The 26,836-nt window shown below is 40.6% G+C and overlaps 2 protein-coding genes across 2 annotated transcripts; one reads left to right on the forward strand and one right to left on the reverse strand.

Annotated features, from left to right (window-relative positions):
- The first annotated feature begins 1,882 nt into the window (after nucleotides 1–1,882).
- LOC118777233 (suppressor APC domain-containing protein 2-like) lies at nucleotides 1,883–19,771 on the forward strand. The gene is made up of 6 exons (XM_036528015.1): nucleotides 1,883–2,769; nucleotides 9,864–9,997; nucleotides 16,173–16,319; nucleotides 17,000–17,101; nucleotides 18,309–18,425; nucleotides 19,096–19,771. Exons 1-6 carry the CDS (start codon nucleotides 1,923–1,925, stop codon nucleotides 19,222–19,224), a joined length of 1,476 nt encoding a protein of 491 aa, XP_036383908.1. The 5' UTR covers nucleotides 1,883–1,922; the 3' UTR covers nucleotides 19,225–19,771.
- Nucleotides 19,772–22,380: 2,609 nt separating this feature from the next.
- LOC118776540 (zinc finger protein 436-like) lies at nucleotides 22,381–26,281 on the reverse strand. Its single transcript, XM_036526916.1, has 2 exons — nucleotides 25,930–26,281; nucleotides 22,381–24,323 (listed from the first exon to the last, which is right to left on the reverse strand). The coding sequence occupies exons 1-2, from the start codon at nucleotides 26,156–26,158 to the stop codon at nucleotides 22,648–22,650; spliced, it is 1,905 nt and encodes a 634-aa protein (XP_036382809.1). The 5' UTR covers nucleotides 26,159–26,281; the 3' UTR covers nucleotides 22,381–22,647.
- Nucleotides 26,282–26,836: the final 555 nt, after the last annotated feature.

The following is a 26,836-nucleotide window of genomic DNA, read 5'->3' on the forward strand; positions in this document are numbered from 1 at the left end:
CTGAGCTGTTGACTCAGATGTCAGCAGTAGCAGCTACTCCCACAAATTCAGCTTTGCAATGCCCATGTAAGCACAGCTGCTGTAGATATTTTATGCCATTTTTTGTACCGGTGTTTTTTTATTTTTTATTTTTTTCATCATGCACAATGAAGTGATTCAGAATGAGGAGGGAGACAAAAGAAACAATTTCACATACCACCTTCAGAATGAACAGAGAGACCAAAGTCCAGCTTTCAGACGAATGGCAAAAGGATTAAAGAAACCCTCTTACTACATTACATTATATTATGCTTTATTTGGCAGTCTGCATCATCCAGGGTGACTTACAGAGTAAGATTACATCATATGGTTACATAATCATACCAGGAATCTGGTGCAAAAAGACAAAACTAACAACAGACAGATAACAATACAATAATATATAACTAAGGTAAATGTTAAACATTCAAGTCCTATTCAGCAGTTGAGTTCAACATATAGTGCATCGATATCAGTTAATGAAGTCAATGTGAATCCTGCAAGGGTTAAGTGGCTAGATGACTACTGCTGCACTGTAAAGTGTTTGAAGTAATTATGAAGAATTAAACTGACAATGGCAACAGCAGAATTCAGTGTCATGGATTAGTCCTGTTTGGTAGCTGGAACCCAGGGATTCAGCTATACAGCTGGCAAGATACAGCTTCTTACATTGCTTTTATGACTGTGAGGGGCAGAGCTGGTGTTTGTTAAGTGGTCAAGGGGGAGGCGATAATCAGCAAGTAAGAGGTAAACCAGGGGTGTGCATGGGTGAGAGGGGAGATGAAGGACTGAAAGTGGACTAGAGACACCATGTTGAGGGAACATTAGGTGGGAACAAGAGTTTTGATCAGGATGCAGGCTGCCACTGGTAGCCAAGGAAATTTATGTGGACCAGCTATGTGGAATAGACTTGAAGGCATAGGCAAAGTTATTTCTCCTGCAAAATACAAAACTTTGTCAAATGCACCCTCCATTCATGCTTTATAAGCTGCTGTGGACAACAGTTTCTGTTAAATGACTGCATGTATATAACATAGTGCTTTAGGTTGATGAGTTACACATGGCCATTTGCCATTTGTCTTTTGTGTTATATTCCATTGTGCCCTTTGATATGAAAATACATAGTTAATGTGAAATATGCAATTATGGAACTGGAACCAATAAGAGCTGGAAAACAACTAATGTGAAATAAAAAATTTGCTCATCTAATTTTTTCTGTTAATGGCTGGTCAGAAGATGTATAACTGACACACCCACAGCTGGTTCTGGGGATATCCTGGCCCTAGGTTACTCTGTCATGATGAATATCAGAGCTCAGGTGGGGCTTATAGGACATGTGTGTATTTGCGTATGTAATGAACGTTATATAAAATCCACTAATTTACAATATAGCGATCACATAGGGAAACAATGTTTGCTTAATTTAGTAATTTCACCTCCATACAGTGGAACGGAATGCATATATCTGACGCAAGTATAGGCTATTCCTTCCTCTACGCTTCTAGGTAGCTTATATCACCTTCTGCTGCAAGGGACTTTGAGCTGCGTTTGATTTGTTGAAGACATCTTCCTCTGCCAATCCGTGTTCAGCAATTCATGCAGTAAACCAATCAAAGGGAATGTGGACAAAACTGCGCAAATGATGTTTTAAGGGCGGTCCTGTTTGAAGAAGAAAAAAAGCACCGGCTTGGATGGGGAGGGAAGGGACTGAAGAGAAAGCCCGGGGCTAAACTGCGCTCTGCTGGGAAAAAGAACGACCAAAGTAGCAGAGTATTTATAAGTATGTAGCTTTAAATGTTGTAGCTTTAAATGTTGCTTTCTGTTGTAGGGTTCCTATAATTTATTATTGCGAGACTACAAAATAGCCGACCGATCCATGAGAAACAATTGAATAAAAGGTCTATATGGCTTTGATAGCCATGGACCGCAAATGTGAACTAAATGGGTCGGTAACTTCATGTAACAGGCTGGGTATCTGGAAGGAAGGCGTCAGAAACGAGGAAGCCTGCAGCAGAAATAACAAAATGCAAGCACCCGAAGTGCAGTTTTCAATGGATGGTCTACCCAGAGCTTTCTTGATTAGTCTACGGACCCTTTTTGATATTTTGGACGATGGGAAAAAAGGATACGTGCATATTTCGGAGATTGAGAGCCGATGGCAGGGCACAGACACTCAGGATTTGCCGGGCAGTGTACTGGAGTGTCTGCGGCGGGTCGTCCCGCCCCACGGTTGCCTGACTTTTGAACGATTCGTGGCGGGACTCCGATACTCAATGCTAAACCCAGACAACAGCCACGCCAATCATCAGCCAGGGTCTCGACGGCAACTGCATCCAAACTCCCAGTCCTCCAGAATTAAGCATGGGCCGCCACAGCACACACCTCCACAAACGCACATTCTCGACTCCGCCGCTGCTTCCCATGTTATTGAGAACAAAGTACGCCCTTTGGGACCGAGCAATGGGGCAAATTCGCACCACAACCGGATCGTGACCACCGGACATCCCACTTCTAGTAAGCCCAGAGAGTCTTCCTTATGTAGCACTTCATCCACAGCTGTTGCAGGCGGACTGTTCCGCTACAATGGTGGGTGTGAGAGAACAGGCAGGAGTTTGGAGCGGATTTCCATTGTACCAAACAGCGGTCTAAACGGAACTGATTCAACAACAGCTGGAAAACACCGTCAGCAGAGGACGCGGCCAAGATCCATTGAGTCGATTGCACTGGAGTCGTCTAAGCTTAAAAAAACAAGTAAGTATTTATTAAATGATGGATGTCGTAATATCACGATACAGAAAGTTAGTTGGTGGCATGGCACGTGTAAATAATGGACATAACGACTGTGCGCCTCGATAGGCCTACCAATATATTATTAAAAATTGGCGTGGACAAAGTGTTGTGTAGTTATGCGCGTTGTGATCGTTGGTAAGAGAGTCGTTAGTCATTACAGAACTGTGTGATTGATTGATGCGATTGATAAGCCTAGTGTTGTTAGTGTGTCTTAAATGCACTTTTGTACGCTTGCTTTCTCAGTCTGTCTGGATATGCGCGTCTACCAGTTGACGTATCTAGCTGCATACATTGTTGACAAAGTTACAACTACAGACACACACAGTAATGTACGTTTTTGTTGAACTAAATTAGAACATTTATTCATTTGCAGTTTCTAAAAGTTAAAGTGTTGACTGAATACTGTAGTGAAGCTTTCTTCATAAAATTGGTCTTTGTCTGATATTTCCGTAGCTGTCGTATCGCTATATTCGTGCTGTCGATCGATTAATCTGTTGTGCTGGTCTCTCCCATCACAGCCACTGTGAGATGTCACGGCGTATCCAGTAGTCCTTGCCTTCTGTAGTGACCGAAATACTCGGCAATCCTCCTAAGAGGATGAAGCAGCTTATTAACTTCTGGGCGGGTGAAACCTGCTCGTCTGCAGTCAGACTCTCTTCTGCTAACCTGGGGAGGTTCCGGCTGTCTAACCTGCCCTGACTTAAAAAGCCCCGCTATCACCACAAACACTTGTATGGCCTATGGTCATTCTAGTGCGATTGGGTGGTTTGCATTACATCTCAGCAAAGTCTGGAGCTTCTGATTTGTGTTTCAAATCTGCATTGTCATTTCCCAATTCACGGGGTACGGAGCAATGAACACGTCTTTACAGATAGCGAAATTGTTTTTAATTATCTCGTTGACTCTGATTTCATTTGCTAAATTAGCCAATTATTATTCGAAATTGTTTGCATTCTTGCATAAGAGTGCATTGATTTGAAAACAACAATAATATTAACAATAAAGATAAGTCGTTGTGATTTTGTGTAACTGTGTGCTTGCAGATTTACAGATGTTTCCAGTGTTTCCAGGTTTCCAGTGAATAAGGTTCTGCTATTTAAGTGATGTGTCTTCCATGCTCTGAGCTCAGGAGCTATGGTACTAATGTCTGGCAAAGAATGGATGAATGCTATCATCTGCACTTGAACTAAAAAATTTCCCTTCACACCAAAAACAAGTGCTTTCCAACTTGTGCAAGAACTGTTTTTTTTATCAGAGAGGAATTACTGTTATCTGGATGACTTCTGATTGCAGTGAGTTAAGAAGAAACCTCCTCCCTTCTTAATAAGCAGAATCTTGAAATGTCTGACATACCAATACAAAGAATGCAAAATAGCCAGCAGGTGTCATGACTTAAGGATGCAGTAAATTTCAAATTCAGCCCTAGCCACATTTGTTTCACCAGAGCAGATGAGATGGGATACAACAGTAATGTGAAGTGCTCCCTTGGTGATTTGAACACTTGACCAAAAGTTTCAGAGTTCATTGCTCTAACCAGACCACATTAAGCATCAGCCAGTCAAATTTACTTGCTCTGTTAAAGCTGAGGTATGAAAGTACCCATAAATCCTGGAGGCTCACTGCACAACAGGACCAGCACTGGGGAGCTTAAATGTAACCTTTTACAAGTGTTCTTTTATGACCAACAGAAGAGTTACCATCAAGCAGGAGGAAGAATCAAATGGATCTGTACCCCCATAAAGACCAGAAATCAATGCTAAAACATATACTACTTGACCACAAATTGTAGGCATGATGTCTGGTCATTTATGCGTGAGGAGACTGTGATCTGTTACAACTTATGATTGGAAGCTTTGAGTACTTGGTCAGGTATTATCTGTGAGTGATGCATCAGAATTAGGTACAAGTCATTACAGGAAAAAATGGTCTGCTTTGCTGTAACATCTTCTACTTCAAGGGCATTAAAAGTTGGTATTGTAATACATCATTGGAAAACATTGCAATGTAGAATAGCAGACTCCATACACTGTACATCAAAGTGTTCTGAAACGAGACCAAAATGCCCTGTTCTTGTGGGACTGAGCCCTGGTGCTTTGGCTGTTTACTAGACTTATATACTGCATTGCCAGTGGCTGTTCTATCAGAGTGTAAACCCTACTGCTTACATGATTACTATCCAACCCGGGGATTTTGAGATTGAGGGGTGCAAAGAAGTAACCTACCATGCCAATACTGGATTAGGGTAGATTACCCAGTATACAGGGTAATTTCATTTAAGAATAACAAGTTTGCATTATTCTAGCTCTGTGAACCACAACTATTGGGCTCAGAGTATGGGTGTGAAAGGTCAGCTTACTTGTGTGGAGAGGGCTTTGAATGATGAATAACCAGTACAGTTAATGAATGCAACCTACTCCTTTCCAAGGATTTGGATCTTTTCTGCTGGTGAATAGTTCTTATGGCAGATGTTGTCATTGTAGGATTTTATGTTTAAAAATCACAGCACACAAAAAGCAAATCCTAGAACTAAGAATGACCCCAGTGGTTTAAGCACCCAGGATGCGTGGCTACCTTGTGAATGAATTTAGACATGCTGAACAGAGCCATTGCATCATGTGTTTTTGTAACTAAAGGACGTAAACTGATTGATTAAAACATTATTGGATTATGTTGCCTTTGCTAAATGGACTGCTAAATGGATCTGTACAAGCAATTGCGCTTTTGAGCAGGGTGTGTGTGTGTGTGTGTGTGTGTGTGTATATGTGTGTGTATGGGTGTGTATGGGTGTGTAGGTGTGTGGGTTTGTGTTTGTTATTGTTGGTGGGGGGGGGGGGGTTGGGGTTAAGGAAGGGGAGCTTGTCAAAGGTGAGCTTGTTGAAGCTTGCCACTATTACGCCAGCTGTGAACTTGCTCCAGGAATGTTCTGTCCACAAATGGTGTCTCCCCAGGGGCCTCACACAGACTTATTACACAGACAGTTATTACTGAGTGAGGACAAACACAAGGTGAAGGCAATAGAATTGTAAAATACTTCTTGAAAGGTCATGATTATGTAACTGTAGCTAACATTTGACTCTCATCTCCTCCATCTCCACCACCTTCTCCTGTTTTACAAATGGTTAAAGTGGTGGTATTGACACTCTCTCAGAGGCTAATCTCCGTATGGACCCAGTGTATTGCATACAAAATTTCTAGTCATTCAAGATTTCTAGACAGTAATGCCTCAGCCTCTGGAAGAGTGCACTGGTCACAACTGTGGGCTAATATAATGAAACACAGGGTCCTGGGCCTGCATTGGAATGGCCTGGGAAAACCTGGTTCATTGCAGGGTGACCACCAGGGGAGGCTCTGGTGTCCCTCCCGTGTCCGTACAGATTTGGACCAGTGCCCTTCTGGTGCTCTTGCTCTTTTCAGTTCACATCAATTTATTCTGTCTTTTTTTGACCTGACAAAACTGTTTCACCAAAACTCATACAGACATTAAATACATTTAATGTGAAATTGATCGTCTGTCCTCTTTCTTGCCACTCATTTGTGTACACACTCATTTGTGTACACCAGTCATCTATGACTAATACCTGAGTAGTATGTTAAATTCTTAGCCCATCCAGTGTACATTTCCCTCATAATTTTAGCCAAAAAAAGTTTGAAGAACTGAGGTAACTTATTTAATATAATGCATTTCTTTGTAATTGCTACAAAATGTGTATAGGGAAAATCCTAAATACTAAAATGAGCGTGTAACAACCTGTTTTAAAAAAGCTTTATAGCAGCTTTCATACTATATTGTTTGTTTCAAATAACCGGACAGCATCAGCACAATAGTTAGAAAAGTAGTTCTCAATATTTTTCAATGACTTAAATGACTGGTTAAGATAATGATGTTTGTCACATGCCACTACAGACGTGAACATGTTTGTAGTTGTCACCCCTCTCACACTGTGAATTGTAAAGCCATTTAGACAAGACTGACAATGAGTGGAGCCTGTACTGGATGTTATTGCATTGTCAAGCATCATTAAGTCTTTTGCTGTTGTTTTCTCTGTGGCTCCTTCATGGCTCTCCCCTCTATGTCCTTTTGTGTTGGTTTTCAATATTTGTTGAGCAGATGTGATCTGTCGTAGAAATCCATTTTTAGCGTACATTTGTTCTTCCATAAAACTTCAGATGAGTGTTTTAAGCGTTTAGCACTAATTAGGGACACAGCATTAGGGGTTGTGATACTTATTGTTCATTAGTGTGATTTTCTTGACAGCATTTGCAAAACATGAATATGGATATTTAATATAATTCTCCATAGAATTCACATATACATAATATGAATAAACATACGAGTATGTAATGTTTGGTGTTGTTTGATGTTGCCAAATGACATCTTGTTCAGTGACATCCACCAGAATCCCAAACCTCCGCAGAAACACCAGGTCATGTCTGTCTTCAGAGCAGCACAATAGTAAGTAGACCTGCTAGGCTGAAGGTACGTTGGAGTGGTGCTTCATAACCAACACAGGGAAAGAGGTCATGCCAGGTTGGTGGACACACGTTCAAGTCCAAGTGACCAAGCTCAACGTTGTTATTAATCTATGATGCTCTATATTGATGAGTCATCATTCAGTCTGTCACGGCATGACAGTAGATAGAGTGTTCAACAGATGGAGACAGGAGTACCACTCATATTATGATGAACGAGTGGCCCAGTTCAGAGAAGAAGGTTTCATGGTATGTGCTAAAAAATGGATGAAGATAACAGTCTTTACTGAAATCTCCTTGACTGCACAACACTGTAAACAATATTCTCACTCCACACACTGGACCATACTTTTGAAAAAATATACACAAAAAATAATATCCTGAAATGTAGGCATGACAATGCTTGGTCACATGTCACGTTCATTTATCAGATATCCCTGGCATTAAGCAATATGTGTGTGATGGGCTGGACAGTCTATTCACCCAAAGTGAACCCAACAGAGTACATCCTTGGACACCCTTGATTGGCAAGTGCATCATTGGGAACCATGATTTTGCCATTTTTTTTCAACAAGGGTTAAGACTCATTAAACGAAGAAATGTTCAGAGTTTGATATTAGTATTTTAGTAACATATTGGAAGTGCTGGATAGTAAGTTATATGACTCTTGTTAAATGAACCACAGAGCCAAAATTAGTTAGGTAGTAAATTATGACTACTGTTTTGACAGCAATAGTATACAATGTATTGGCATTGCAGAAAGTGCATACTTTAAGTCACATGTGGTCAACAGTAAATCAGCTGCAAATAAATACAGTCTGTCACACCAGTTAGCCAACTTGTCTTTTTTCTTAGTTGCATATATTTGTAAAGATAAAAAAAATCAAAAGACAACAGCTTGCCCTATGTGTGAAGTCATTCAAAGTTAATGCTAGGTAAGTTAGCTAAAGCTAAGATTGCCCTTTGATTTTGGTTCCCTGCCCTTAGCAAACTAGGAAACACATAACCATAAGAACTGGAAATATTGCCTCATTTGTTGTTTTCTATTGTACAACCACATTTTATTCATGGTTTATGTGGATCAAGATAACATTTTGTTCAGTTATGTCATCTATTTAATAAAATGTGAAAATCGCACTAAAATATTACACCTTGTCATCCTCTCCTGTTAGAGTGCTAGCCTGACAAAGTTTTTTGTGCATAGCAACAGTTACCATGTAGATTTTGACCCCATGGAAAGGTTCATTCCACTGAGACATTGTGAAACATGGAAAAATGAGATCATACAGGCAAACCTGTATTTATCTTCTTTCTCTTTAGTGATGTCATGTCTATTCACTTCAGGTAATTCAGTGCTCTCCAGTGAATGTCTTAATTTACTTTGGGAGTACATGTATGTCGTCCTAGAAAAAACACTACAAAAGAAGTTGTAGTCAAATCCTGTAGTTTGTGGATTTGAAGTGAATATCTTCGAGTGAATATTGTAGTACCTAGTTGAAGCATGTAGAGAAGGAAGCTGACAGACCCCCATAATGACAAAGGCAAAAGGTCTCTCTCTCTCACACACACACACACACAGGGACAAGAATTTCACATTCTCAGCCATCTGTTTTGAAGCATTCTGCACTCTGATGTTAATTAGTTGACATACTTTGTAACTCCCAGCTGAAGCCAGTGGTGCCACTCAGCACAAACATACTACAGTGTGGCTCTAGTGTTCCATGCTGCCTAGGAGAGAATGGAAAAGCGTTTCCACTCGTAAACAACACCATGGCAGACTCAGGGAGGCAGAGTGTGGGCGAGGTTTGCCATTTGGGCTGACATATTTATTGTGCACACGTGTCTTTTGTAGCGAGACAATAAGCTGATCTCTTCACAATGGCGTGCATTACAAGTTAAGATGTCCGACTCCCCCACTATGCAGTAACTCTGCCAAGAGTGAGGTAACATGAAAAACAACCCTCATTGACTCACAGCGGGACACTGAATGACTTTGAATCAAGTTTAATTAAAAACTAATTGCTTATTGCCAGTAGCTCTTCATCATCGGTTTACAATTTGAATGTTATCCAGTTGTACAGGCAAATAGTTACTGAAGCAAATCAGCTTTGGTACACTGATCAGGGTACTGCAGCATCACACCCAGGAATTAAATCTACAGCCATTTGTTTATAGGATTCTTAAGTTTCGTGCCACAAACGCTACAGCGTCTTGTTTGGTTTACTTTAATATGGTCCTCCAGCACTCAGGTGTTCACAGTTGTTCATACAGATTAGAGGGAGGTTTTGATCTTTTTACAAGAAAAAACACATGTCTGTGCAATTTTAGAGCCATAGTGTGTGTAGGAGGACAGTTCATTGGAATGTGATTGTCAGAGAGATCTTATCAGTGATAATCCTGGGTTTGGAGATGGAGGACAGTGCTGATCTCTGTTGGATCCTGGACAGAATATCCACGTATGAGACTGAATGTGTGTGTATGTGTGTGTGTGTGTGTGTGTTTTATTTGAACCCTGACGAGGTAAGTGAATTATCCATTTCTAAACGAGAAGAACTGATTTCCAGTCTCTCTCACTGTTGATTCAGGTGGTGAAGAACACACAGGGTTGCCAAGATCACAAAGTGTAACAACCACTGGATTGGCTGGGGTGAGGCGCCATGGGCAGAGTCGGGATGAGCAAAGGCGTCACACGATCACAAATGGAGTGCACTACGAAACGGTAATACACATGAGCACAGCCCATTGTCAATGAGAGCAGCATGACTTGAATGTTGTTGGACTTACACCTCTGTTCAGTGACAGATGAATGAGGTGCAATTATTTGTCACGGTTTACCCTTACAAGTGGCATTCAACAGTGACATATCCACTTTTAAGCAGAAAAGAAATACAGCCATGTGTTAAACAGCCAGAGAACAGAAGCCAGGAAAATGAATGAAATACATTTTAATCAAGGTCAAATGTCATACTGATAAGGAATGAAGTACTAAAACACGTGTAAGACATCTTACAATATATTGATGAGTTTACAGGTCAGTAGAAACAATTCAGCTGGATTGAAGGGAAAAGTGGCTGTAATGCCACTTTTCTGAATAGGGGGCCATTTAGTGAGGTGTACCTGCTGTTCCCTAGCATCCCGATGCTCTCTCTGCATTCATCTCCCTGCATACTCAGACTGCTGCCCTCCCCATTGTTGATGCCCTGCTCCCCCCCCCCCACTGCCCTCCCACTGTTCTGTCTCCCTCCCCCTTTTCCTCTCTGTCCCACCCTTTCACTTCCCACTTTCCCAGCCAGTGTTCTCTGCCTCTCACTCTCTCTCTCTGTCTCTCTCCGCTATGTCCTCTTCTCAGTTTCTCTGAACGGTCCTGCTCTTGCTCTCTCCCATCTTTCCCCTGCTAGCTCTCTTGCTTCGCCGTCTCTGTCTGTCGTGAAGTGGGATCCGAACCGCCCCTCCCCCTCCCCTGCCTCGGCCGCCCATCCCCATGGTAACAAGCCGGGTTGGGCCCGGGGGCCTAGAAGCTGGGGATTTGCCTGACCGACCCGGGCCAGCCTGGAAAGCAGTTTGGGCAGCCTACACCACTGTCTTCATTCCTCTGAGCAGCAGTCTGTACAGCAGCAAGGCACTAAACTTTTTCCTGTGGGTGAGTGAGAGAGAGGGACAGGAGAAGTGGGGGAGAGAGGGGACGAGGCAGGGAGGCATGAGGAGGAGAGGTGAGAAAGAATAGAGTACGCTGTGGTGGTGGTGAGCGGGGATTGCTTCACAGGTTTGCGTGTGTGTGTGCTGGTGTGCCAGCGCTGAAGTGTGATGCTGTGTCAATATTTATACACCAGGTTATGAGAGGAATCTAAAGAGGAAAAAAGATGAGCTAGTGCCAACTGGCTTTGACAGTGACTGTCTGTAGTAGGTATCACCATGCACAATAGTGTAGAAAGAATATGTTAGACTTAATTCAAACCTGTAGTTGTGTAACTATCCATATTTGCTGTAGATCTGTTGAATAACGACCAGTATAACCAGTACACAATGACCTGCCCTAGTAAAGCTGTTCTTCCACATTAAATGGAATTGGTGTGTGCTGGTTTTGAAACCTAACGTTAAGACCTGTTGGCTGTTTACTCCCCGCTCATACATTTGGAATTCCCTAATTGTCTGTCATGTCTTGTGGAGTATGTCATTACAATGTGGCTATATTGCATCATTTGCCATTTATAACGGCATGGCAAGACAGCTAAGTTGCTGTTCCTCTGTTTGTCACACAAATGCTCTTTTCAAAATGAATGCATCCTTATTTTTGGCCACCACAATAAAACAAACTGATGTTTTATTCTTGGCACAGAGGCAGGTTGTACTTAGATTATGATTCAGTCTGTCTTTAGTTGTGCGATGACCTACCCATGAGAACACCCTAGCTCTGTTGACCATTCAGATCCTGGACTGACAGTTCATTTGGTATTGATTTTGAGTGCCATTTTTGCTGTATCGCTGTTGTGCGGCTGTCAGGTTGAATGGGGACTGAAAAGAGAGTGGGACAGAGAGGGACACAAAGAGACAGGGAGGTAGGGAGAGATGGCTGCCTCTGTGTTTTTGTTCTGTTTTGTATAGTTGACCTGATGTTGACCTGCACAGGCCCCTGGTCCCTATTGTGACACTGAGTGGCTCTCAGCTAGGCTTGTCAGACACAGTGAAATGCACACAGGCACATAGCACATTATCTCTTTCTCTCTCTCAAATTCAAATATTAATATTTTTCCTCAATGAACAAGGACAGCCAACACTATATTGTTCTGATCCAGTAGGTAACGCTTGGTATGAAAAAAATGCAGTGGGATCAATTTCAGTCTAACCTCAACACAACCTAGCGCACCATGCATGTAAATTCACTATTCTCAGCACAAGAGACATCAGAAAGCCATAGATATTAACCTACTGACATTGTTAACCCTCTGACCGTAAAGCAAAATACTTGTGGACTCCATGTAGAGGAGAAAGTGAGGGGAAAGCCATGGTCTCTCTCGGGCATTTTGGAGCTGTTTCTCTACTGCTTTACCTACACTTGCACTGGTTTTATGACAGGCAGCAATGTTTCAGCCCATGAAATCCTGGAGTAAAATAAAGGCTTCCCTGTCAAACATTGAACAAATGAGGCATGTTCCCTGTATCACTAAAGCATACCGGTAAATTGAGTCAGAGTTTGATGAATGGCCACAATTTTCTGTTTTCCATAGAAAACAGATTACTATCACCCCTGGCAACATTACCATCCAGAGTAAAAGTCTAGCTTGTTTTGCTGACTTGCTAACATTCCCTACAATTCAGACCGTCCAAATCCCCCAGTATGTGTGGGACTTTCCTGGATTTGCAAAGTACATGGATGCCAGACAAGAGTAGCATACAATATTATCACTGCATAATAAAAATAATCTTCATATGGTTGGGTAACCACTTACAGCTGGATATTAAGGTTGGTAATCCTTTCAACGGTTTAGGTAAGCCAGAATGAATGGTTCTTATTAGGGGTGTTATGGGTTTTCCATGTACTGCACATTTTTAAAAGAAAATATATTCATTCCATTCTTCGCAAGCTAATATCTGAATTCATAACAAAGAAAATTCACCAGAGCTTCCCACTGGTAATCAATGTGCTCTTTTAAGAATCAAAATAAATGCAAGTGAGGATAAGATACAGGTTGACAAAGTTTCATGCTGGAACACATATTTACACCAAGAGAATAGTATGGTCACTACCCAAACTGCAACATTCTAAACCAGATGTCTGTCTTAAGTGCAAGTCTGTATCAGTCAGTATGTCTGTCCCTCCCACTCACAGGAGACTACTTTGTGTGAGGGGAGAGAGCCATGCTAGTGTTTGCATGGATAAATGAAGGTAAACATGACCTCTGACAGGAATCAGAAGTCAAAAGAGGGAAGTAAAATTTGCTTTAGACTGATGAAACTCTGTTTAGCAATGGTTTACTCCATTCTTCTGTTGAAGAATGATACTATATTTTCAATGTCATGTTGTTCATAGTTCAACTTATTTTTTCGGAACTAGACAGTGGTGTGAAATATGTGTCTTAAGTAGATTAAAGATTAACTGCATCATCCCTCATCCTTCATGTTTGATATGAGTTAACCAAAGGGTTGTAACCTTTATTTACAACCCTAGTTGTAATGCATTACATCAGGAGTTAAGTATGTGGGTGATGGTCTAACTTAAATGGTCACCGTTGCAATTTGGATTTCTGATTGTGTTTCATTTGGTAAGTGGTGTCATGTTCCCTAGACTATGGTCAGGTGATTTATGGTTGTCTGACTTCTCTGTGAGAGTGTTACTCACCTATGTCCCAATTGCTTGTTTGTCTGTATTTTTCTCTGCAGTGTCTGTGTGTACCTGTGTATCTGCCTCGATGTGGTTAGAGGCAGAGTTGTTGGTGTCCCAGCTAGCTCGCCTAATGAAGACCACCAGTGCACTTAGGGCTAGGTGCAGTTAAGTCCTTCCTGTTTCTGGTTCTGCGTCTCTCTCAACATTCCACCTACACTGCAAGACCCACATTTTTGTTTGATCCTTTAGTTCAGTCTTTGTCATCTTTTTTTTGTCTAGTTTTGTTTAGTTAACTTTTGTCTTTTATTATTTTTTGTATTTCTTTGTAGTGCAGATTTGTAGAGTTTGGAGTGTGGTCAGTTTGGGATTATTGGATTTATAGAGTTTGGAATGTGTTCCAGTTGGGGTTGTTAGATTTGCAGAATTTGGAGTGTGTTGAAGTTGTGTTCTTTTGGTAGTGGGAGTGCTTCATTGTTAATGAGTGTTCTTTAATGAGGGCATTTTTGCATTGGCTGTAATTGTGGACTAAAATAAGAAGATAGAAGAGCTGTGTTTACCTCAGTGGCAGAGATGTTGTCCTCATGGCTCCCCGAAGGTTCGTTTCTGCCAAGTTCATGTAATAAGTCCGGAACCAGTTTCAGTGTCAGCACTTGGCTATTGGGTGGAACATGATGATGATAGCCATGTGCTGAGTGCTGGCTCACCTGCTTCAGGTACTACCAGATTCTGTATTTCATCTTTGTCTTTTTCATGGCTCCAGTGATATGGATATGTTTCTATAAGGTCAGTGTATGGATGAGAGTCACTCAACCTTGATCCAGCTCCTTAGTATCACTGACCTGAGTTGGACACAAAGTTCTTCCCTGGCCATCACAAGCATTAGTTGGTATCTTTCGCTCATGTTGCAAAATGGGGCTGCACACCCTCTATTGTGTTTCATTAACTTGCTGGCTTCAGTGTTAAAGCAACAAGAATGACATTTCTTGACACTTACAGGGTTTTAACAGAATGAATTGTGTATGAGCTGAAATATTTTGGTGACATAATGCCCTTGGAAGTCTTGAAATAGCATCTATCTACTAAGATTATAATTAGAAAAAGCCATGCAGCCAATGCAGCCAATCTAAAACTCATCTGAATGTGTTACAAAGCCTGAGTGATGTAGCAGAATGTGTCACTGATTACATAAATAGTCATAATAACATAACACAACAACATAATTCTGCATCTGCATACATTTATATTAATTACATTTATGTTAATCTCTCACAACATGTCTGACTGAGGGCATTGTTTACAGCCCTTAGACTCTTGGATTTACAGGATCGTAGGCCTTTGATTTTTATTTCAATGCCCCCTCATGTAATAGTTTTGTAGGAAATGAATTTGTTCCACATTAGTTGCATATTGTTTGTTTGCTGCTCTAAAGCTATGTGTTGTAGTTTTGGTTCCCAATATGTTAATTTGCCTCTCAGTACTGCATAAATACCATAAGCAAGGAAAAATGCAAAAAAAAAATTAAAAATCATTGTTTTATGAATAATTCAGGTAATGTGAATAACATTTCTATTAAATACTGTGCTTTTGATAGAAATGTATTAATTATGTATTAATTATTCAAAAAATAATAGTCTTTTCAATTCATTGATGGGACAATACTTAACAAATTATATAAGAAATATATAAGAAAGGGGATTACGTGGATTACACTTAAATCTAATATCATATTCTAGCTACTTGACCCATATTCATTTTGTGCTTGGCTCTCTGTTGTATTTTATTATTTGAGCAGTGAAGACTCTTTTATGTTTATTTTCTTCAATATGTTGGGGATTGATCATGTATTTTTATATTTTTAAACTCCAGGTTTAACTAATTAAGTGGTCATCAAAATTGTTAAAACATTGTTAATCATATGTCTGTTTCCTTAGCATTGTTAATCAAATGTTGGTGTTTTTATCATTGTTAATTAAATGTTGGTGTTCAACAGTGTATGCCTTTCCTGATTCTTTCACAGTTTGTAGTTATTTATAATAAATCTTTTGAGAGAATTAACTGAAGATTAATTTCACACTGACAATGGGAGGTATATTTTCCCACGGAGCTATTAATGCATGGAATATCTTATCAGGACTTGTAGTGAAAGCATAAACCCTTTGATGTGCAAGATCAGGCTGGGCACAATCTGATAGACTCTAGACTGCAGGCAAAGGACAAGCCTGCATGGGTTTAATGGCCAGGTCTTGTTGAACGTTCCTTTGTTGTTATTTCTTTATTAAAAGTGACCTATTACAAAACTGCAGTATTACGACCGAAAGCATCAAACTGGAGGGGCTGCAGTTGATACTATTGTATTATTGTAGGAAAATACGGCCGTAATGTGTTGTATGCTTACTGTAGCCATCGCATGCAAAAGATTTACAGTAACAAAGTGAGAACAGTGTCTTCAATTAATGTTTGCAATTCCTATAATTCTACAGTTTACTCATAGAATCTGTCATTGTGTTCCTTGCTACCTACACGCTGGCACCTCTGGGGCTGGCTGTTGGCTCATGTGCAGCTTGTCTTCCAGTTGAAACAGATGAAGGAGCTGGAGCAAGAGAAGGACACGCTGCTGGCAGGACTGGAGGTGGTGGAGCGGGCCCGGGAGTGGTACCAGAACCAGATCTACAGCGTGACCGAGAGACAGAGGCAAGTGGGCCAAAGCAGCCACTGCACGGTGAGAGATCTTGATGTTTACATGACAGTCCCATGCCAACATGAAACATAGTATAATATATTGAGAAATACGTTGTTCAGCCCAAGTATACATTGCAAATGCATTTACAATACATTATTACAAAGCTGAAACATATTTCAATATACCAAAATGGCAATAATTTACATATTTACAACATATAGAATTAGCTAAAAAATGTATTTTCAGTATATTTTTTATGGGTTAGCTTAGCTGATGGTGTTATCCAGAGACTTGCAGGCTTGCATAGCTTATATTTTTATATGTCATCCAGTTATACAGGTGGGTATGTACTGAGGCATTCCGGGTTAAGCATTTTGTCCAATGATTGAACAACGGTGCCCTGCATAGGAGGCAAACTGGCAAACTTTGGATTAGGAGCCCTGCTCTTTATCACTATGTGATGCTGATGAGCTAATGGTAACGCCTTACTTTTACGTAGCGATTTTATCGACCACAGTGAATCAACACCTCAGTTTGAGGGGTCACCCAAAGGAGAGTGAGAACACAGAATGACTGCTGAGTTGGGCATGTCCACAAATATTTGCATCATTTTCACCTGTGAGATACGCAGGTTTAAAATGTTCGGTGTGAAATCAAAAGTGTTGATCAGCATTGGTTGACTTTTTGGAACTTGGAATGATGTGTATTGTCTCCTTCAGGATTTTTTCGCAGTGCCCACCCAGAGTCGCCTGAATTTGTTGCTGCCAAAATTACAAGAAGTCAACCATTGCCTTAGTGACCTCCTGTCCTGTTCTGGTATGGTAAGTACCTTTCTGTTCTTAAACAGTGATTAGCCTAATGTTTGCAGGCTGTATGTGGAGTGTCTGGACTGTGCAGAGCCAGTATTCTACAAAGATTCTACAAAGCTTGATGAACATATAATTTTTGTTATCAAAATGGTCATGCAACCATTGACCCTATTTATCATTGTTATTAGTAGTATTATTGTATGTAAGTATAAAAAATTAAGCATGCCAGCTGTCGTCATTTTGTTCCGATCAAATTTCATTGCCATATAAATAAATGATTAAGGAGGAGAGTGGGATTCATGGATGAAATAATTGAAATGTTGATGGTTTGTTAATTCAAATCTGCGCACAGATGTTTAGCTGAGCACTTAAGATGTGGGTTTTCACATGTGTATCGTATTGGTTCATCTAATTCAAGGATTATTCTTAGTTTCCAAGAGGGCTGCATGTGTGCAGACCAACAGCAATACGGCCGTAATGATTCCTTACTTTGCCTGATATATTATTAGGACAGTGTGGACGATTTTATTGAAATGACTAGAATCTGTATTAAACTTCCTCACACAGAAATCAAGATTGACTACACCTTTACAATCATCAGTTCCGTTCATCTCTGACAGAAGCTGTTTGTCCTCTCCAAAGCTGAAATCACTGATTGTATTGAAGTTGTCTTTTTGTGATTAACAGATGGATAGGAGATTAGTCTTGATTGGGTCCTCTCAAATTGAATTAATCACTGGATACTCTAGTGACCTCTTGTGCTGGCTCATGGAAGGCGCAGCACACTTGAATGCAGTCAGGGTTTATATTTTGTTTGTTTCCTGCCTGAGTAGCTGTGATTCAGATGCAAATTTCAATGATGTTCCATTTCTGAAGGACCAACATTACTGTTTTTACTGGTTTTACTTGAGTTGGGGTAGCCATTTAAACATACTAATATAAGGCAAACAGAAATAAAAAAAACAAATTATTGTATTTGTTGTCATTAATGTATTTCAATTTACGTATGATATGCAGAATGAAAACCATAGTAAAATCATAGTAAAAAACCATAGTAAAATCCATCAGTAAAACCCCTGGCCTTGGCTACCATCAGTAAAACCCCTGGCCTTGGCTACATACAACACATCACAGCTCTATTGAAAACCAGTGATATCCATTTGCCTCTGCAACACCATGTAATTATGTTACATCCTCATAGTCCTCTCTGTTTTTGTAGCCCTTCACCTCCCCTGGTGGTCTTTCCCTGTCTGTCTCTACAAACCCACAGCCACCCCCCTCGGCTCCCCCGCAGGCCATTCTGAGACTGAAAGACCAGAACCGCCTTCTCACCCAGGTAATATGGTCGCTGTTGCTGAGCAATTTACGAAACAACCTTATCAACTACGACATATCGCCTAGTGAATACACATAGGACAATGACATTTGTGAGGAAATAAATACAAATACAGACAATCAGTTATTATTGTTCACCAGCACATAACGTATTGCAAGATATAGCCCCATTCAGTTTTCTCAAAGATAATACCCCTGTCTTGTATGGGGACAAACGAGGATCTCGCTGAACCCATTGAGATTTCTGATGAGCAAATTTTTGCTGAAGTGCTTGAGAAGACAGCTGCAACCACTGTTGTTAAAACAAAAGCCAGATGAGTAACTAGCTACTTAAACAACACTGGGACTGAGAAATGACAACATTACAGCTCACACAGATGTCTGTGGAATGATGATCTTGATAATTATGATTGATTATGATGATCTGAATAAAATTTTCAGAAACTCGCATCTTAATGCAAGCTGATTTCGACTCTGTCTCTGCTTTTTCCTAACTTCTCTCTTTCTCTCTACTGCCTACTCCTCATTCCATCCTTCCGTTAATTTGCTCCTTTCTGTCCAATGTCTTTGCTGTCATCCTCATCAGCCTCTACCTTTTAAAATCCCTTTGCTGCCTTCATATTCCCTTCCCATTTTACTTCACCCTCTTACCCACTTTGCTCCTCTTTCAGGAAGTGACTGAAAAGAGCCAGCGGATCACACAGCTCGAACAGGAGAAGTCGGCGCTGATCAAGCAGCTGTTTGACGCACGTGCTCGAAGCGCCCACGAGGGCAGCGCCCTAGACTCCACCTTCATCTGACTCCCACAGGGGCAGTGATCTTATCGGACCCTCAGGAGCCACAGTGGCGGTGCCCTCAATGCCAAAACTTAGTGTAAGGAGAGTAACAATGAGAAATGTTTCCACGCTCTGAATTATTGCTAAAAAATGAACATCAACAATTCTCAAAAAATGGGGAAAGAATACTGAAAAAATGGATATTCATGAATTTAGATGAGATGTGTAAATGTGAAGTACAGTCACCGGACACCAGCATTGAAGTGATGATGAATTTGAGCTAAACCAGAATGTAACTGGTTAAAGGAGATTCAGTGGGTAATAGGTTGAAGAGCTGTATGGTGGCCCCCATTGGATATCTTGGATTGGTTTATATGCATACCATTTTTCTTCTGTCACCAATTTGTCTCTAAAACACAAAGATATACCCACAATGACAACTCTCATGACCTCATACCCAGAATGCACTGGGTGTGGGCATTGTCTTCTATTTAGGCTATGCCACTAATAACCTCTAACACACTCCCCTTTCACCCTTTTCCTTTCTCCTCTTATGTGAAACAGGGTAGCCCATAACACCTAAATTAGGTGGGGATGGTTTGTTTTTAATAAATTAGTGTCTTCTTAAAGAGCGGTTTCATGATGTATTTATCAATTTTGCTGTTAGTATTTTCTATTAGCTGTTCTGTTCTTGCAAATGAGTAGGACAGCAAGGGTCACTGAGTTGCAGTGGAAGTCTAAATTAATGTTTAAACTTTAAAGCACTGGCCACAAAAATCATTATCTTGGCTTCAGTTAAAGATTGCATCTACCGACTGTGTTTGGGAGGCAGTCAAATACCTTATGAATACAGTTACTCACTTACTGTTTTGCTGCAATCCTAAAGCTGTGATGCAAATTGGTTCAAAGACCAAATTGTAGTCAGAGAGATCATCACCTTGCTGAAAGGAGTAATTAAGGAGAGGGGTATAATGAAACAGCATTTAAGTGTACCTCAAGCAATGGATCTTCCTAAACACTCACACCTCAAATATAGGTTTCTTTTCTGTCACCCTGAACACAAGAAGGAAATTATTTGCTAACATTATTTTGTAAGTAATACATTATCACTGTCACATTATTGATACTTCCTCTCTGTGTGCTTCCATATGTCCTCCCAGGCAACCAGGACCCTACAGTTCAGTTCCTGGACAGGCATTTGTTTATATTGTCTCCTGTACCAAAGTGTGTAGAGGCAGATCACTTTGCTTTGAGGTATTTAACATATCCCAGCACCATGCTTTTTGATTTGAAAAGCACAACCCTAGTTTAAATGGTAGCATATTGGCTAACAGCAAACAAAGCATGCCTATCTAATACTGTTGTGCTATATTTTTTGTTTTATGAATTAAAAAAAATGTCATTGAACAGATAAAGGAATGCATGTATGTTAGCTGGTGCCTGTTTCTAGTGGCAAAGTGTGTGTGTCCCTCTTTTGTACAAAAAGTTTCCTTTCCTATTTCTTGTACATACAGTAAAGGAGACTGTAGAACCTGACTGAGGCTTTATTGGTGTCACTGACATTTTTAAGATTTTATATAGGCAAGATGGTTATAATAAAATCTGCCATGTATCTGGAGGATTGCAGAAAGAAAAATCCTGTTTTCTGGTGTTTCACACTCCGTACTTTCTGTAGTAGTGAGCTTACAGCAAATATGTAATATAGGCACCACTTCTTGGTGTCAGATCTGAAAATAATTGATGATCGGACCATACACATATCAAAATGTGTTTTTCGTTATTTCAATTTTGATTACGCTACAAATGTTTGTGAATTTTACATGGATCATTTTTAACCAATACAGGATTTGTTTTTTGCTTGTACTGAAGGATTTACCTACATTGACCATATATTCTTCAAGACTCCAACTGTTCCCCAAAGTCATCAAGAGAATATTTTTGACTATGACACAAGATTAAGTCATCTAAAATAAAAAAAAAAAAAAAAATGCATTTCCTTGCACTCTCTTGAAGCACAGTGAGCGATGGAATGTTGTTTATCTCTATGGTAAACAACTACCAACCAGTGTGACTGCTAGTAAACTAGGTAGCTAAAAATGAAATCCTTTTCATGTAACAACTAGCTACCTAGGTAGCTGAAATCTAGTCTGTTTAGTCTGTTGTTTTTGGTAGGAACTGGTGGTTCTGTTTTTCTTCATTTTGCCACTGTTCACTTGTAGCTAGAAAGTAAGTGCAGAGAGGGGACCCCAGTGTGAACAAAAAAGGCCTCCCTCTTACTACATGGCAAACAGTATTTAATTGGACATATTCAATGTTTACCTTAAAATCTTGTGAGTTCAGTTGAGAACCAATGATTTACTGGTTTTGGTGCCAGGCTGCTTCCTCTTTTGTCAGTTCTATTATGATGCCTACCTCTGCCAAAAGCAGTGTCACCAGTGTGAGGTCTAGGTAGGTAACTGTACCTGGAGTGACCTGCTTTTAATTCCACCTCAACAGTAGGACATAAGGGGAAACAGCATTTTTAAAGTGGCTACCATCTAACTGTAGATGACTAATGGAAAAAAGCTGTAAGATGCCTGTTTTTACTCTGAAGAAGTCTTAAAATCTTCAGACATGTTCCTGGTAACATAATAAACATGTATATGCTAACCCAGCTTGTCCAGTTGGCCACAAGTTTAGCATTTAGCCTCCAGCAGGGGTGCATACCTCCTGTTCTGAACGGTCTTTATGGCTGTGCAGCCAGCAAATTTCCTCCATTGTTAATTTTCAACAAACTGCGAATGAAAACGCAACCCCTTAGTTTACCAATAATGTCACCGTTTATTTATTCTTAATTACATGAACACACAATTGTCATACGGGTTACATTGATCATATACTTACATGAAATGAACTGCAACCAAGGATGGTCTGAATATTTTTTAAGTAGGTCTACTTTAAAACACATAATTACTGACAAATGTTTGTTGAACTCTTTAATGTTTAAGGTTATGCCCAACTTATAATAGGACAAGCAGCTTATTTAAACTGACAATCACTCTCCCTGGTTGGAAAGGTGGAAATCACTCTTTTAAATAATTAGAGAAATGAAAAAACTGACTGACATTCTGAGGTTTAGAAAAGTAAAGTTAAGAAAAGTTAACAAGCAAATAGCTCATAGTAGTTCAAACTATTTGGGTCTGCACTTCTGGTTCTCTTTACACCAGAGTCCTCAAGATCTAAAGGAACAAATTAGTTTATCTGATTGGATGCACTGAAGCCATGTCTGTGCACCAGTGAAGCTAGACTTTATCAAGAGACAAACTGCCTACAACCTGGAGGATTTCAGATCTTCAGTAGGCCAGAGAATCAACAAGTTACACAAACCCTGACTCCTAAGTGCCATATAATGTAGCAAAATGTTATTTGAAATCTAGGACAGAATATTACAATAAGTCAGCACTAGCATTACAGTATCTCCACTGTCTCAATTTCCAAGTCAGTATCAGATCCACTGAAACACTCCTCATTCTGAGTTTGGGACTCATCGCTTGTATGTGTTTTTAGGTGTTTTTTAAGGGTTGACTGATCGCTGTAACTCTTCTCACACTGGGTACAGGAGTACAGCTTCTCTTTTGTGTGAACTTGTTCATGTCTTTTAAGATGCCCAGCACGACTGAAAGTCTTCTCACAGTATGAGCAGCTGTAGAGTTTTTCCCCTGTATGAGTTCGCTGATGCAGCTTAAGACTACTTGCGACACTAAAAGTCTTCCCACAGTCTGGACAGCTGTATGGTTTCTCCCCTGTGTGTATTCTCATGTGTATGGTTAGGTGCCCAGCTTGACTGAATGTCTTTTCACACAGATTGCAGTGATATGGCCTCTCACCTGTATGCACTCTGTAGTGTGTTTTGAGATCTCCCAATCCATTAAACCTCTTATCACACTGGGAACAGCTATATGGTTTTTCTCCCGTGTGTATTCTCTGGTGTATTCTCAAGTTTCCCGCATTGCCAAAGGTCTTTTCGCAAACAGTGCAATGGTATGGTTTTTCTCCTGTATGAGTTCGTAGATGCACTTTCAGCTGATTGTGCTCACTGAACCTTTTTCCACAGTGAGGGCAGCAATATGGTCTTTCTCCAGTGTGGATTCGCTTATGTATTCGGAGCTGACCCGGTTGGCCGTAACTTTTTCCACACACATTGCAGCTGAACGGTCTTTCTCCAGTGTGAGTGCGCTTGTGTGCCTTGAGTAGATCCGCCCGGCCAAAGCGCTTTCCACAGTAACTGCAGCAGTGCGCCTTCTCACCACTGTGAGTTCTGAGGTGTACTTTGAGGGTCCCCACCCGACTAAATGTCTTATCACACAAGTTACATGGATAGAAGCCTTGGCTGTTTTGGCTGGTTTTTGACACTGAGGCTATGATAGCACTGGAGAAGCCTGGATCCGGCTGCCCATGTTCTATGGGCAGACTCATGTCGCTCCCTCCGGCAAAATCTGCTTCAGAGTCTGAGGCGTTAGGCTGAGAGTGATTCTGTGACACAAATTCATTGTCAAGTTGCATGTTCAATGCTTCGTTGGGATCCTCTTGTTCAGACTCTCCCATATCTGCCACTTCGTCCTCACTAGCTTCAATGTTCATGTGATGATCAGATATGATGGTTGTACTTACTCCACAGTCACTGTCTCTGGAATCCATCTCTGGACTATGTGGGGACTGTATATTCACATAGTGTTCTGGGTCTGCATAATCCAGTTCTTCATTCACCATTTTAATCTTCTTGATCGCCAAGCTAGGTGATGCCTGAGTTGTGGAGAGATCAATTGCACAGTCCTGCCCTGCATCAAGGTCATGGTTCACATATTCCAAAGCGCTTGTCGATGCTGGATCATCAAAGGCTTTGTCATTGCAGCTGCCTGCTGCTGTCCCAGCAGTTGGTGTGACACGCTTGGCCTCTCGTTCTGCAACGGAAGCAGAGCCAGGGGGTTTCTTCTTTCCGAACCGGCGATTCTCCTTAAGGACACGTTTCTCGTTGCTCTGTGTGACTGCAGTCTGCAATGTCTTAAGCTCACTGCTGGGCTGCTTGAGAACTACGCAGTTTTCAGGTTCAGGACTGAGAGGAGCACTGACTCTTCCTGCAACGTCTGCAAAGTATAAGCAGAGGAAAAAGCCTTTTAGCAAGAACCCATCGATCCAAAGTTATTACACAATTCCCCCGCTTCATATTCGGAGACCTATCTGTGAAGTAATAAATTCCATGGATTTGTATAAACATCTCAACTCCGAAGACAAACTACCACAGAAAACTAACCAGGATCTACTGAAATGTCTTTTGGTGAAACAGATAATAGACCTTTACCTCCAGAGGACTACATTTTCAAAGTTAATCAGAGATATACGGTATGGAGTGCAACAGCATGTGAATCAAAAATTAACATCTGATTTATGTGCTGTTTATCAGCTCATGTTTTGGAGGGATACCATGTTTGCCTTTTTGGTTATAAGTTCTTCTCCAGTGCTTGAATACCCAAGTGATAACAGAATACCTGCTGGTTAACAATTTGCAGTTACAATGTAATTCAATAAATAAAGCTGATAATTTGGTGAGCTTATGTTTTTCAAAACTGAACAGCTATGAGCTAACAATAAGCATGGTTCAGTGATTTATACCACACCCCAACCATACAGGAAAGAAATAAGTCTCTAAAATGGTTATTTTTAACAGAAGTGACAGGACTTTCTTTTGACCAATGCAAATAAATGCAGGTTTATACTTTACATTCAGCACCCAATGTAGAGTTTCTCTCACTTGTGTTTATTAAGTGAATTAAGTTAAACTAAGTAAATATTTGATGTGGTACACTTTACATTCTAACCTTCCCCTCTTTAGCAGAATCACACACATAGCTCAGTAGGTTCTGTGATGACAAGTTACATTAGGTTTGGAGCATAGTGGACTGTCAATAGGCATGTATCTGTTTCTCGCTTACACTGCACACATTGCCCATTTTTTATCCTTAATGTTTCATTTCCACAACATGTTGCACTGTTAAAACCACTTTTATATATATGACTTATATGTGTTACAATATGAAGTAAAATGTAACCATTTTCTTTTGGTTATTTACAACTAGTTAATGAAGAAAGCCATCTCTCCCACGATGCACCTGTGATCTTTGTTTACAGGGCTTGAGAGTGGCAAGGATGATGGCAATGGCAACGTAACAATGAAGCTGAAATGCGGTGGTGAAGTCCGATTGTCGGCCCTTACTGAGCTAAACTTCAAAGCAGAGACGTCTGACTGCAGCCGGTTGGTAAAATACGGCCTAGGGAGTTCTGTGGGCATGACGACAGCGATCTCTCAACGTAACGGGAGTCTACATTTTTATTGCTCGCGTTACGCTCTTAACTTATAACGCATTGCTACAGCTGCATTTCTAGCTAACTAACAGGCTAAGTTGGGTTGTGAGACGCGCTGTAAGATATGCATCGCCTCGAACACACTCAAAACAGTCTTTCACTGGCAAGTAGCTGTAAATGTCACCTGCGAAAAAATGACTATTGATGCTCTTACCAAAGCTCACTTGGAACAAACACGGCATCGCTGAGAACAAAGTGCTCCATTCCCACCGGAATTGTGGAACCTTAGCTAGCTAGCTGGCTAGGTTGCAAGATAAATCGACAGACAACTAACTACTGCGGCTGATGGCTTTCTGCTTTAAACACATTTTAAAAATAGTCTTCACCCACCCTTCTTGGCTCCTCCATTTTCGTCATCACGTCCCTGCAAACTTCGTCTAAGGTTTTCGTTCTCCGCCTCAATCCTCTGTATTTTCTCCTGGTACTCGGACAAGGTCTCCTCCACCGAGTCCAATATGTCATTCACCGTCGCCTTAAAAATCTCATTCAGAGATGAAGCCAGAAAGGCTTTTAAATTCTTCGATTTAGACATCACAGGTGGCTGGATGACTTTCTGCATAAATATAGCTACAACAGCAGCTGGACCTATACAATATAGGTACTGAAAACGTCTTTATAGAGAGGACTGTTCCCGCTGTGTAATATTACACACCGTTGTTGCTAGCTGCAGAACAAAGCCGAAGCTGACGGCTGCATTCCTTTGTTTTTTTCCGTGGTCACATCATCTTTTCGTAACACCGCCACCTACAGTACGGGAGTTCATATTGTAGGCTCGGTCGTTTGAAAGGCCATGCCAAGACGGAAAGTCGACCGCAGGTGAATAAAGAACTAATCTAAAAAAATATATGCTTCACTCAACATACAAAAAAGATTTGAACAACCAATTGAGACATTTTCTGGGGCTTAATATATTTGAGCAGCTATGGTTATTTGATGACAAAATAATTCTGAAAATATGCACATTTATTTAGCCCACATGTCCTTCTTACACTATAAATATTGCACTGCTTTGCGGATTAATTACCTACAAATCTAAGATGTGCTCAGTTTGTGGCCCCTACAGTGTACACAAGACGATGCTGCAAAATGTTAAAATATGAATCCAGTATTATAACAGTATGCATGGTAGAATGATTGTTTTGGAGCATGTTGTAATGTTACCTATACTGAAATCAAACAAGATGCCGGTTAAGTGACCAGACATCATATCTGCAAGAGGTATTTTCAGACATTTTCA

This window comes from Megalops cyprinoides, chromosome 4 (genome assembly GCF_013368585.1).
Source record: "Megalops cyprinoides isolate fMegCyp1 chromosome 4, fMegCyp1.pri, whole genome shotgun sequence".
In the NCBI taxonomy this organism is placed as follows: Eukaryota; Metazoa; Chordata; class Actinopteri; order Elopiformes; family Megalopidae; genus Megalops; species Megalops cyprinoides.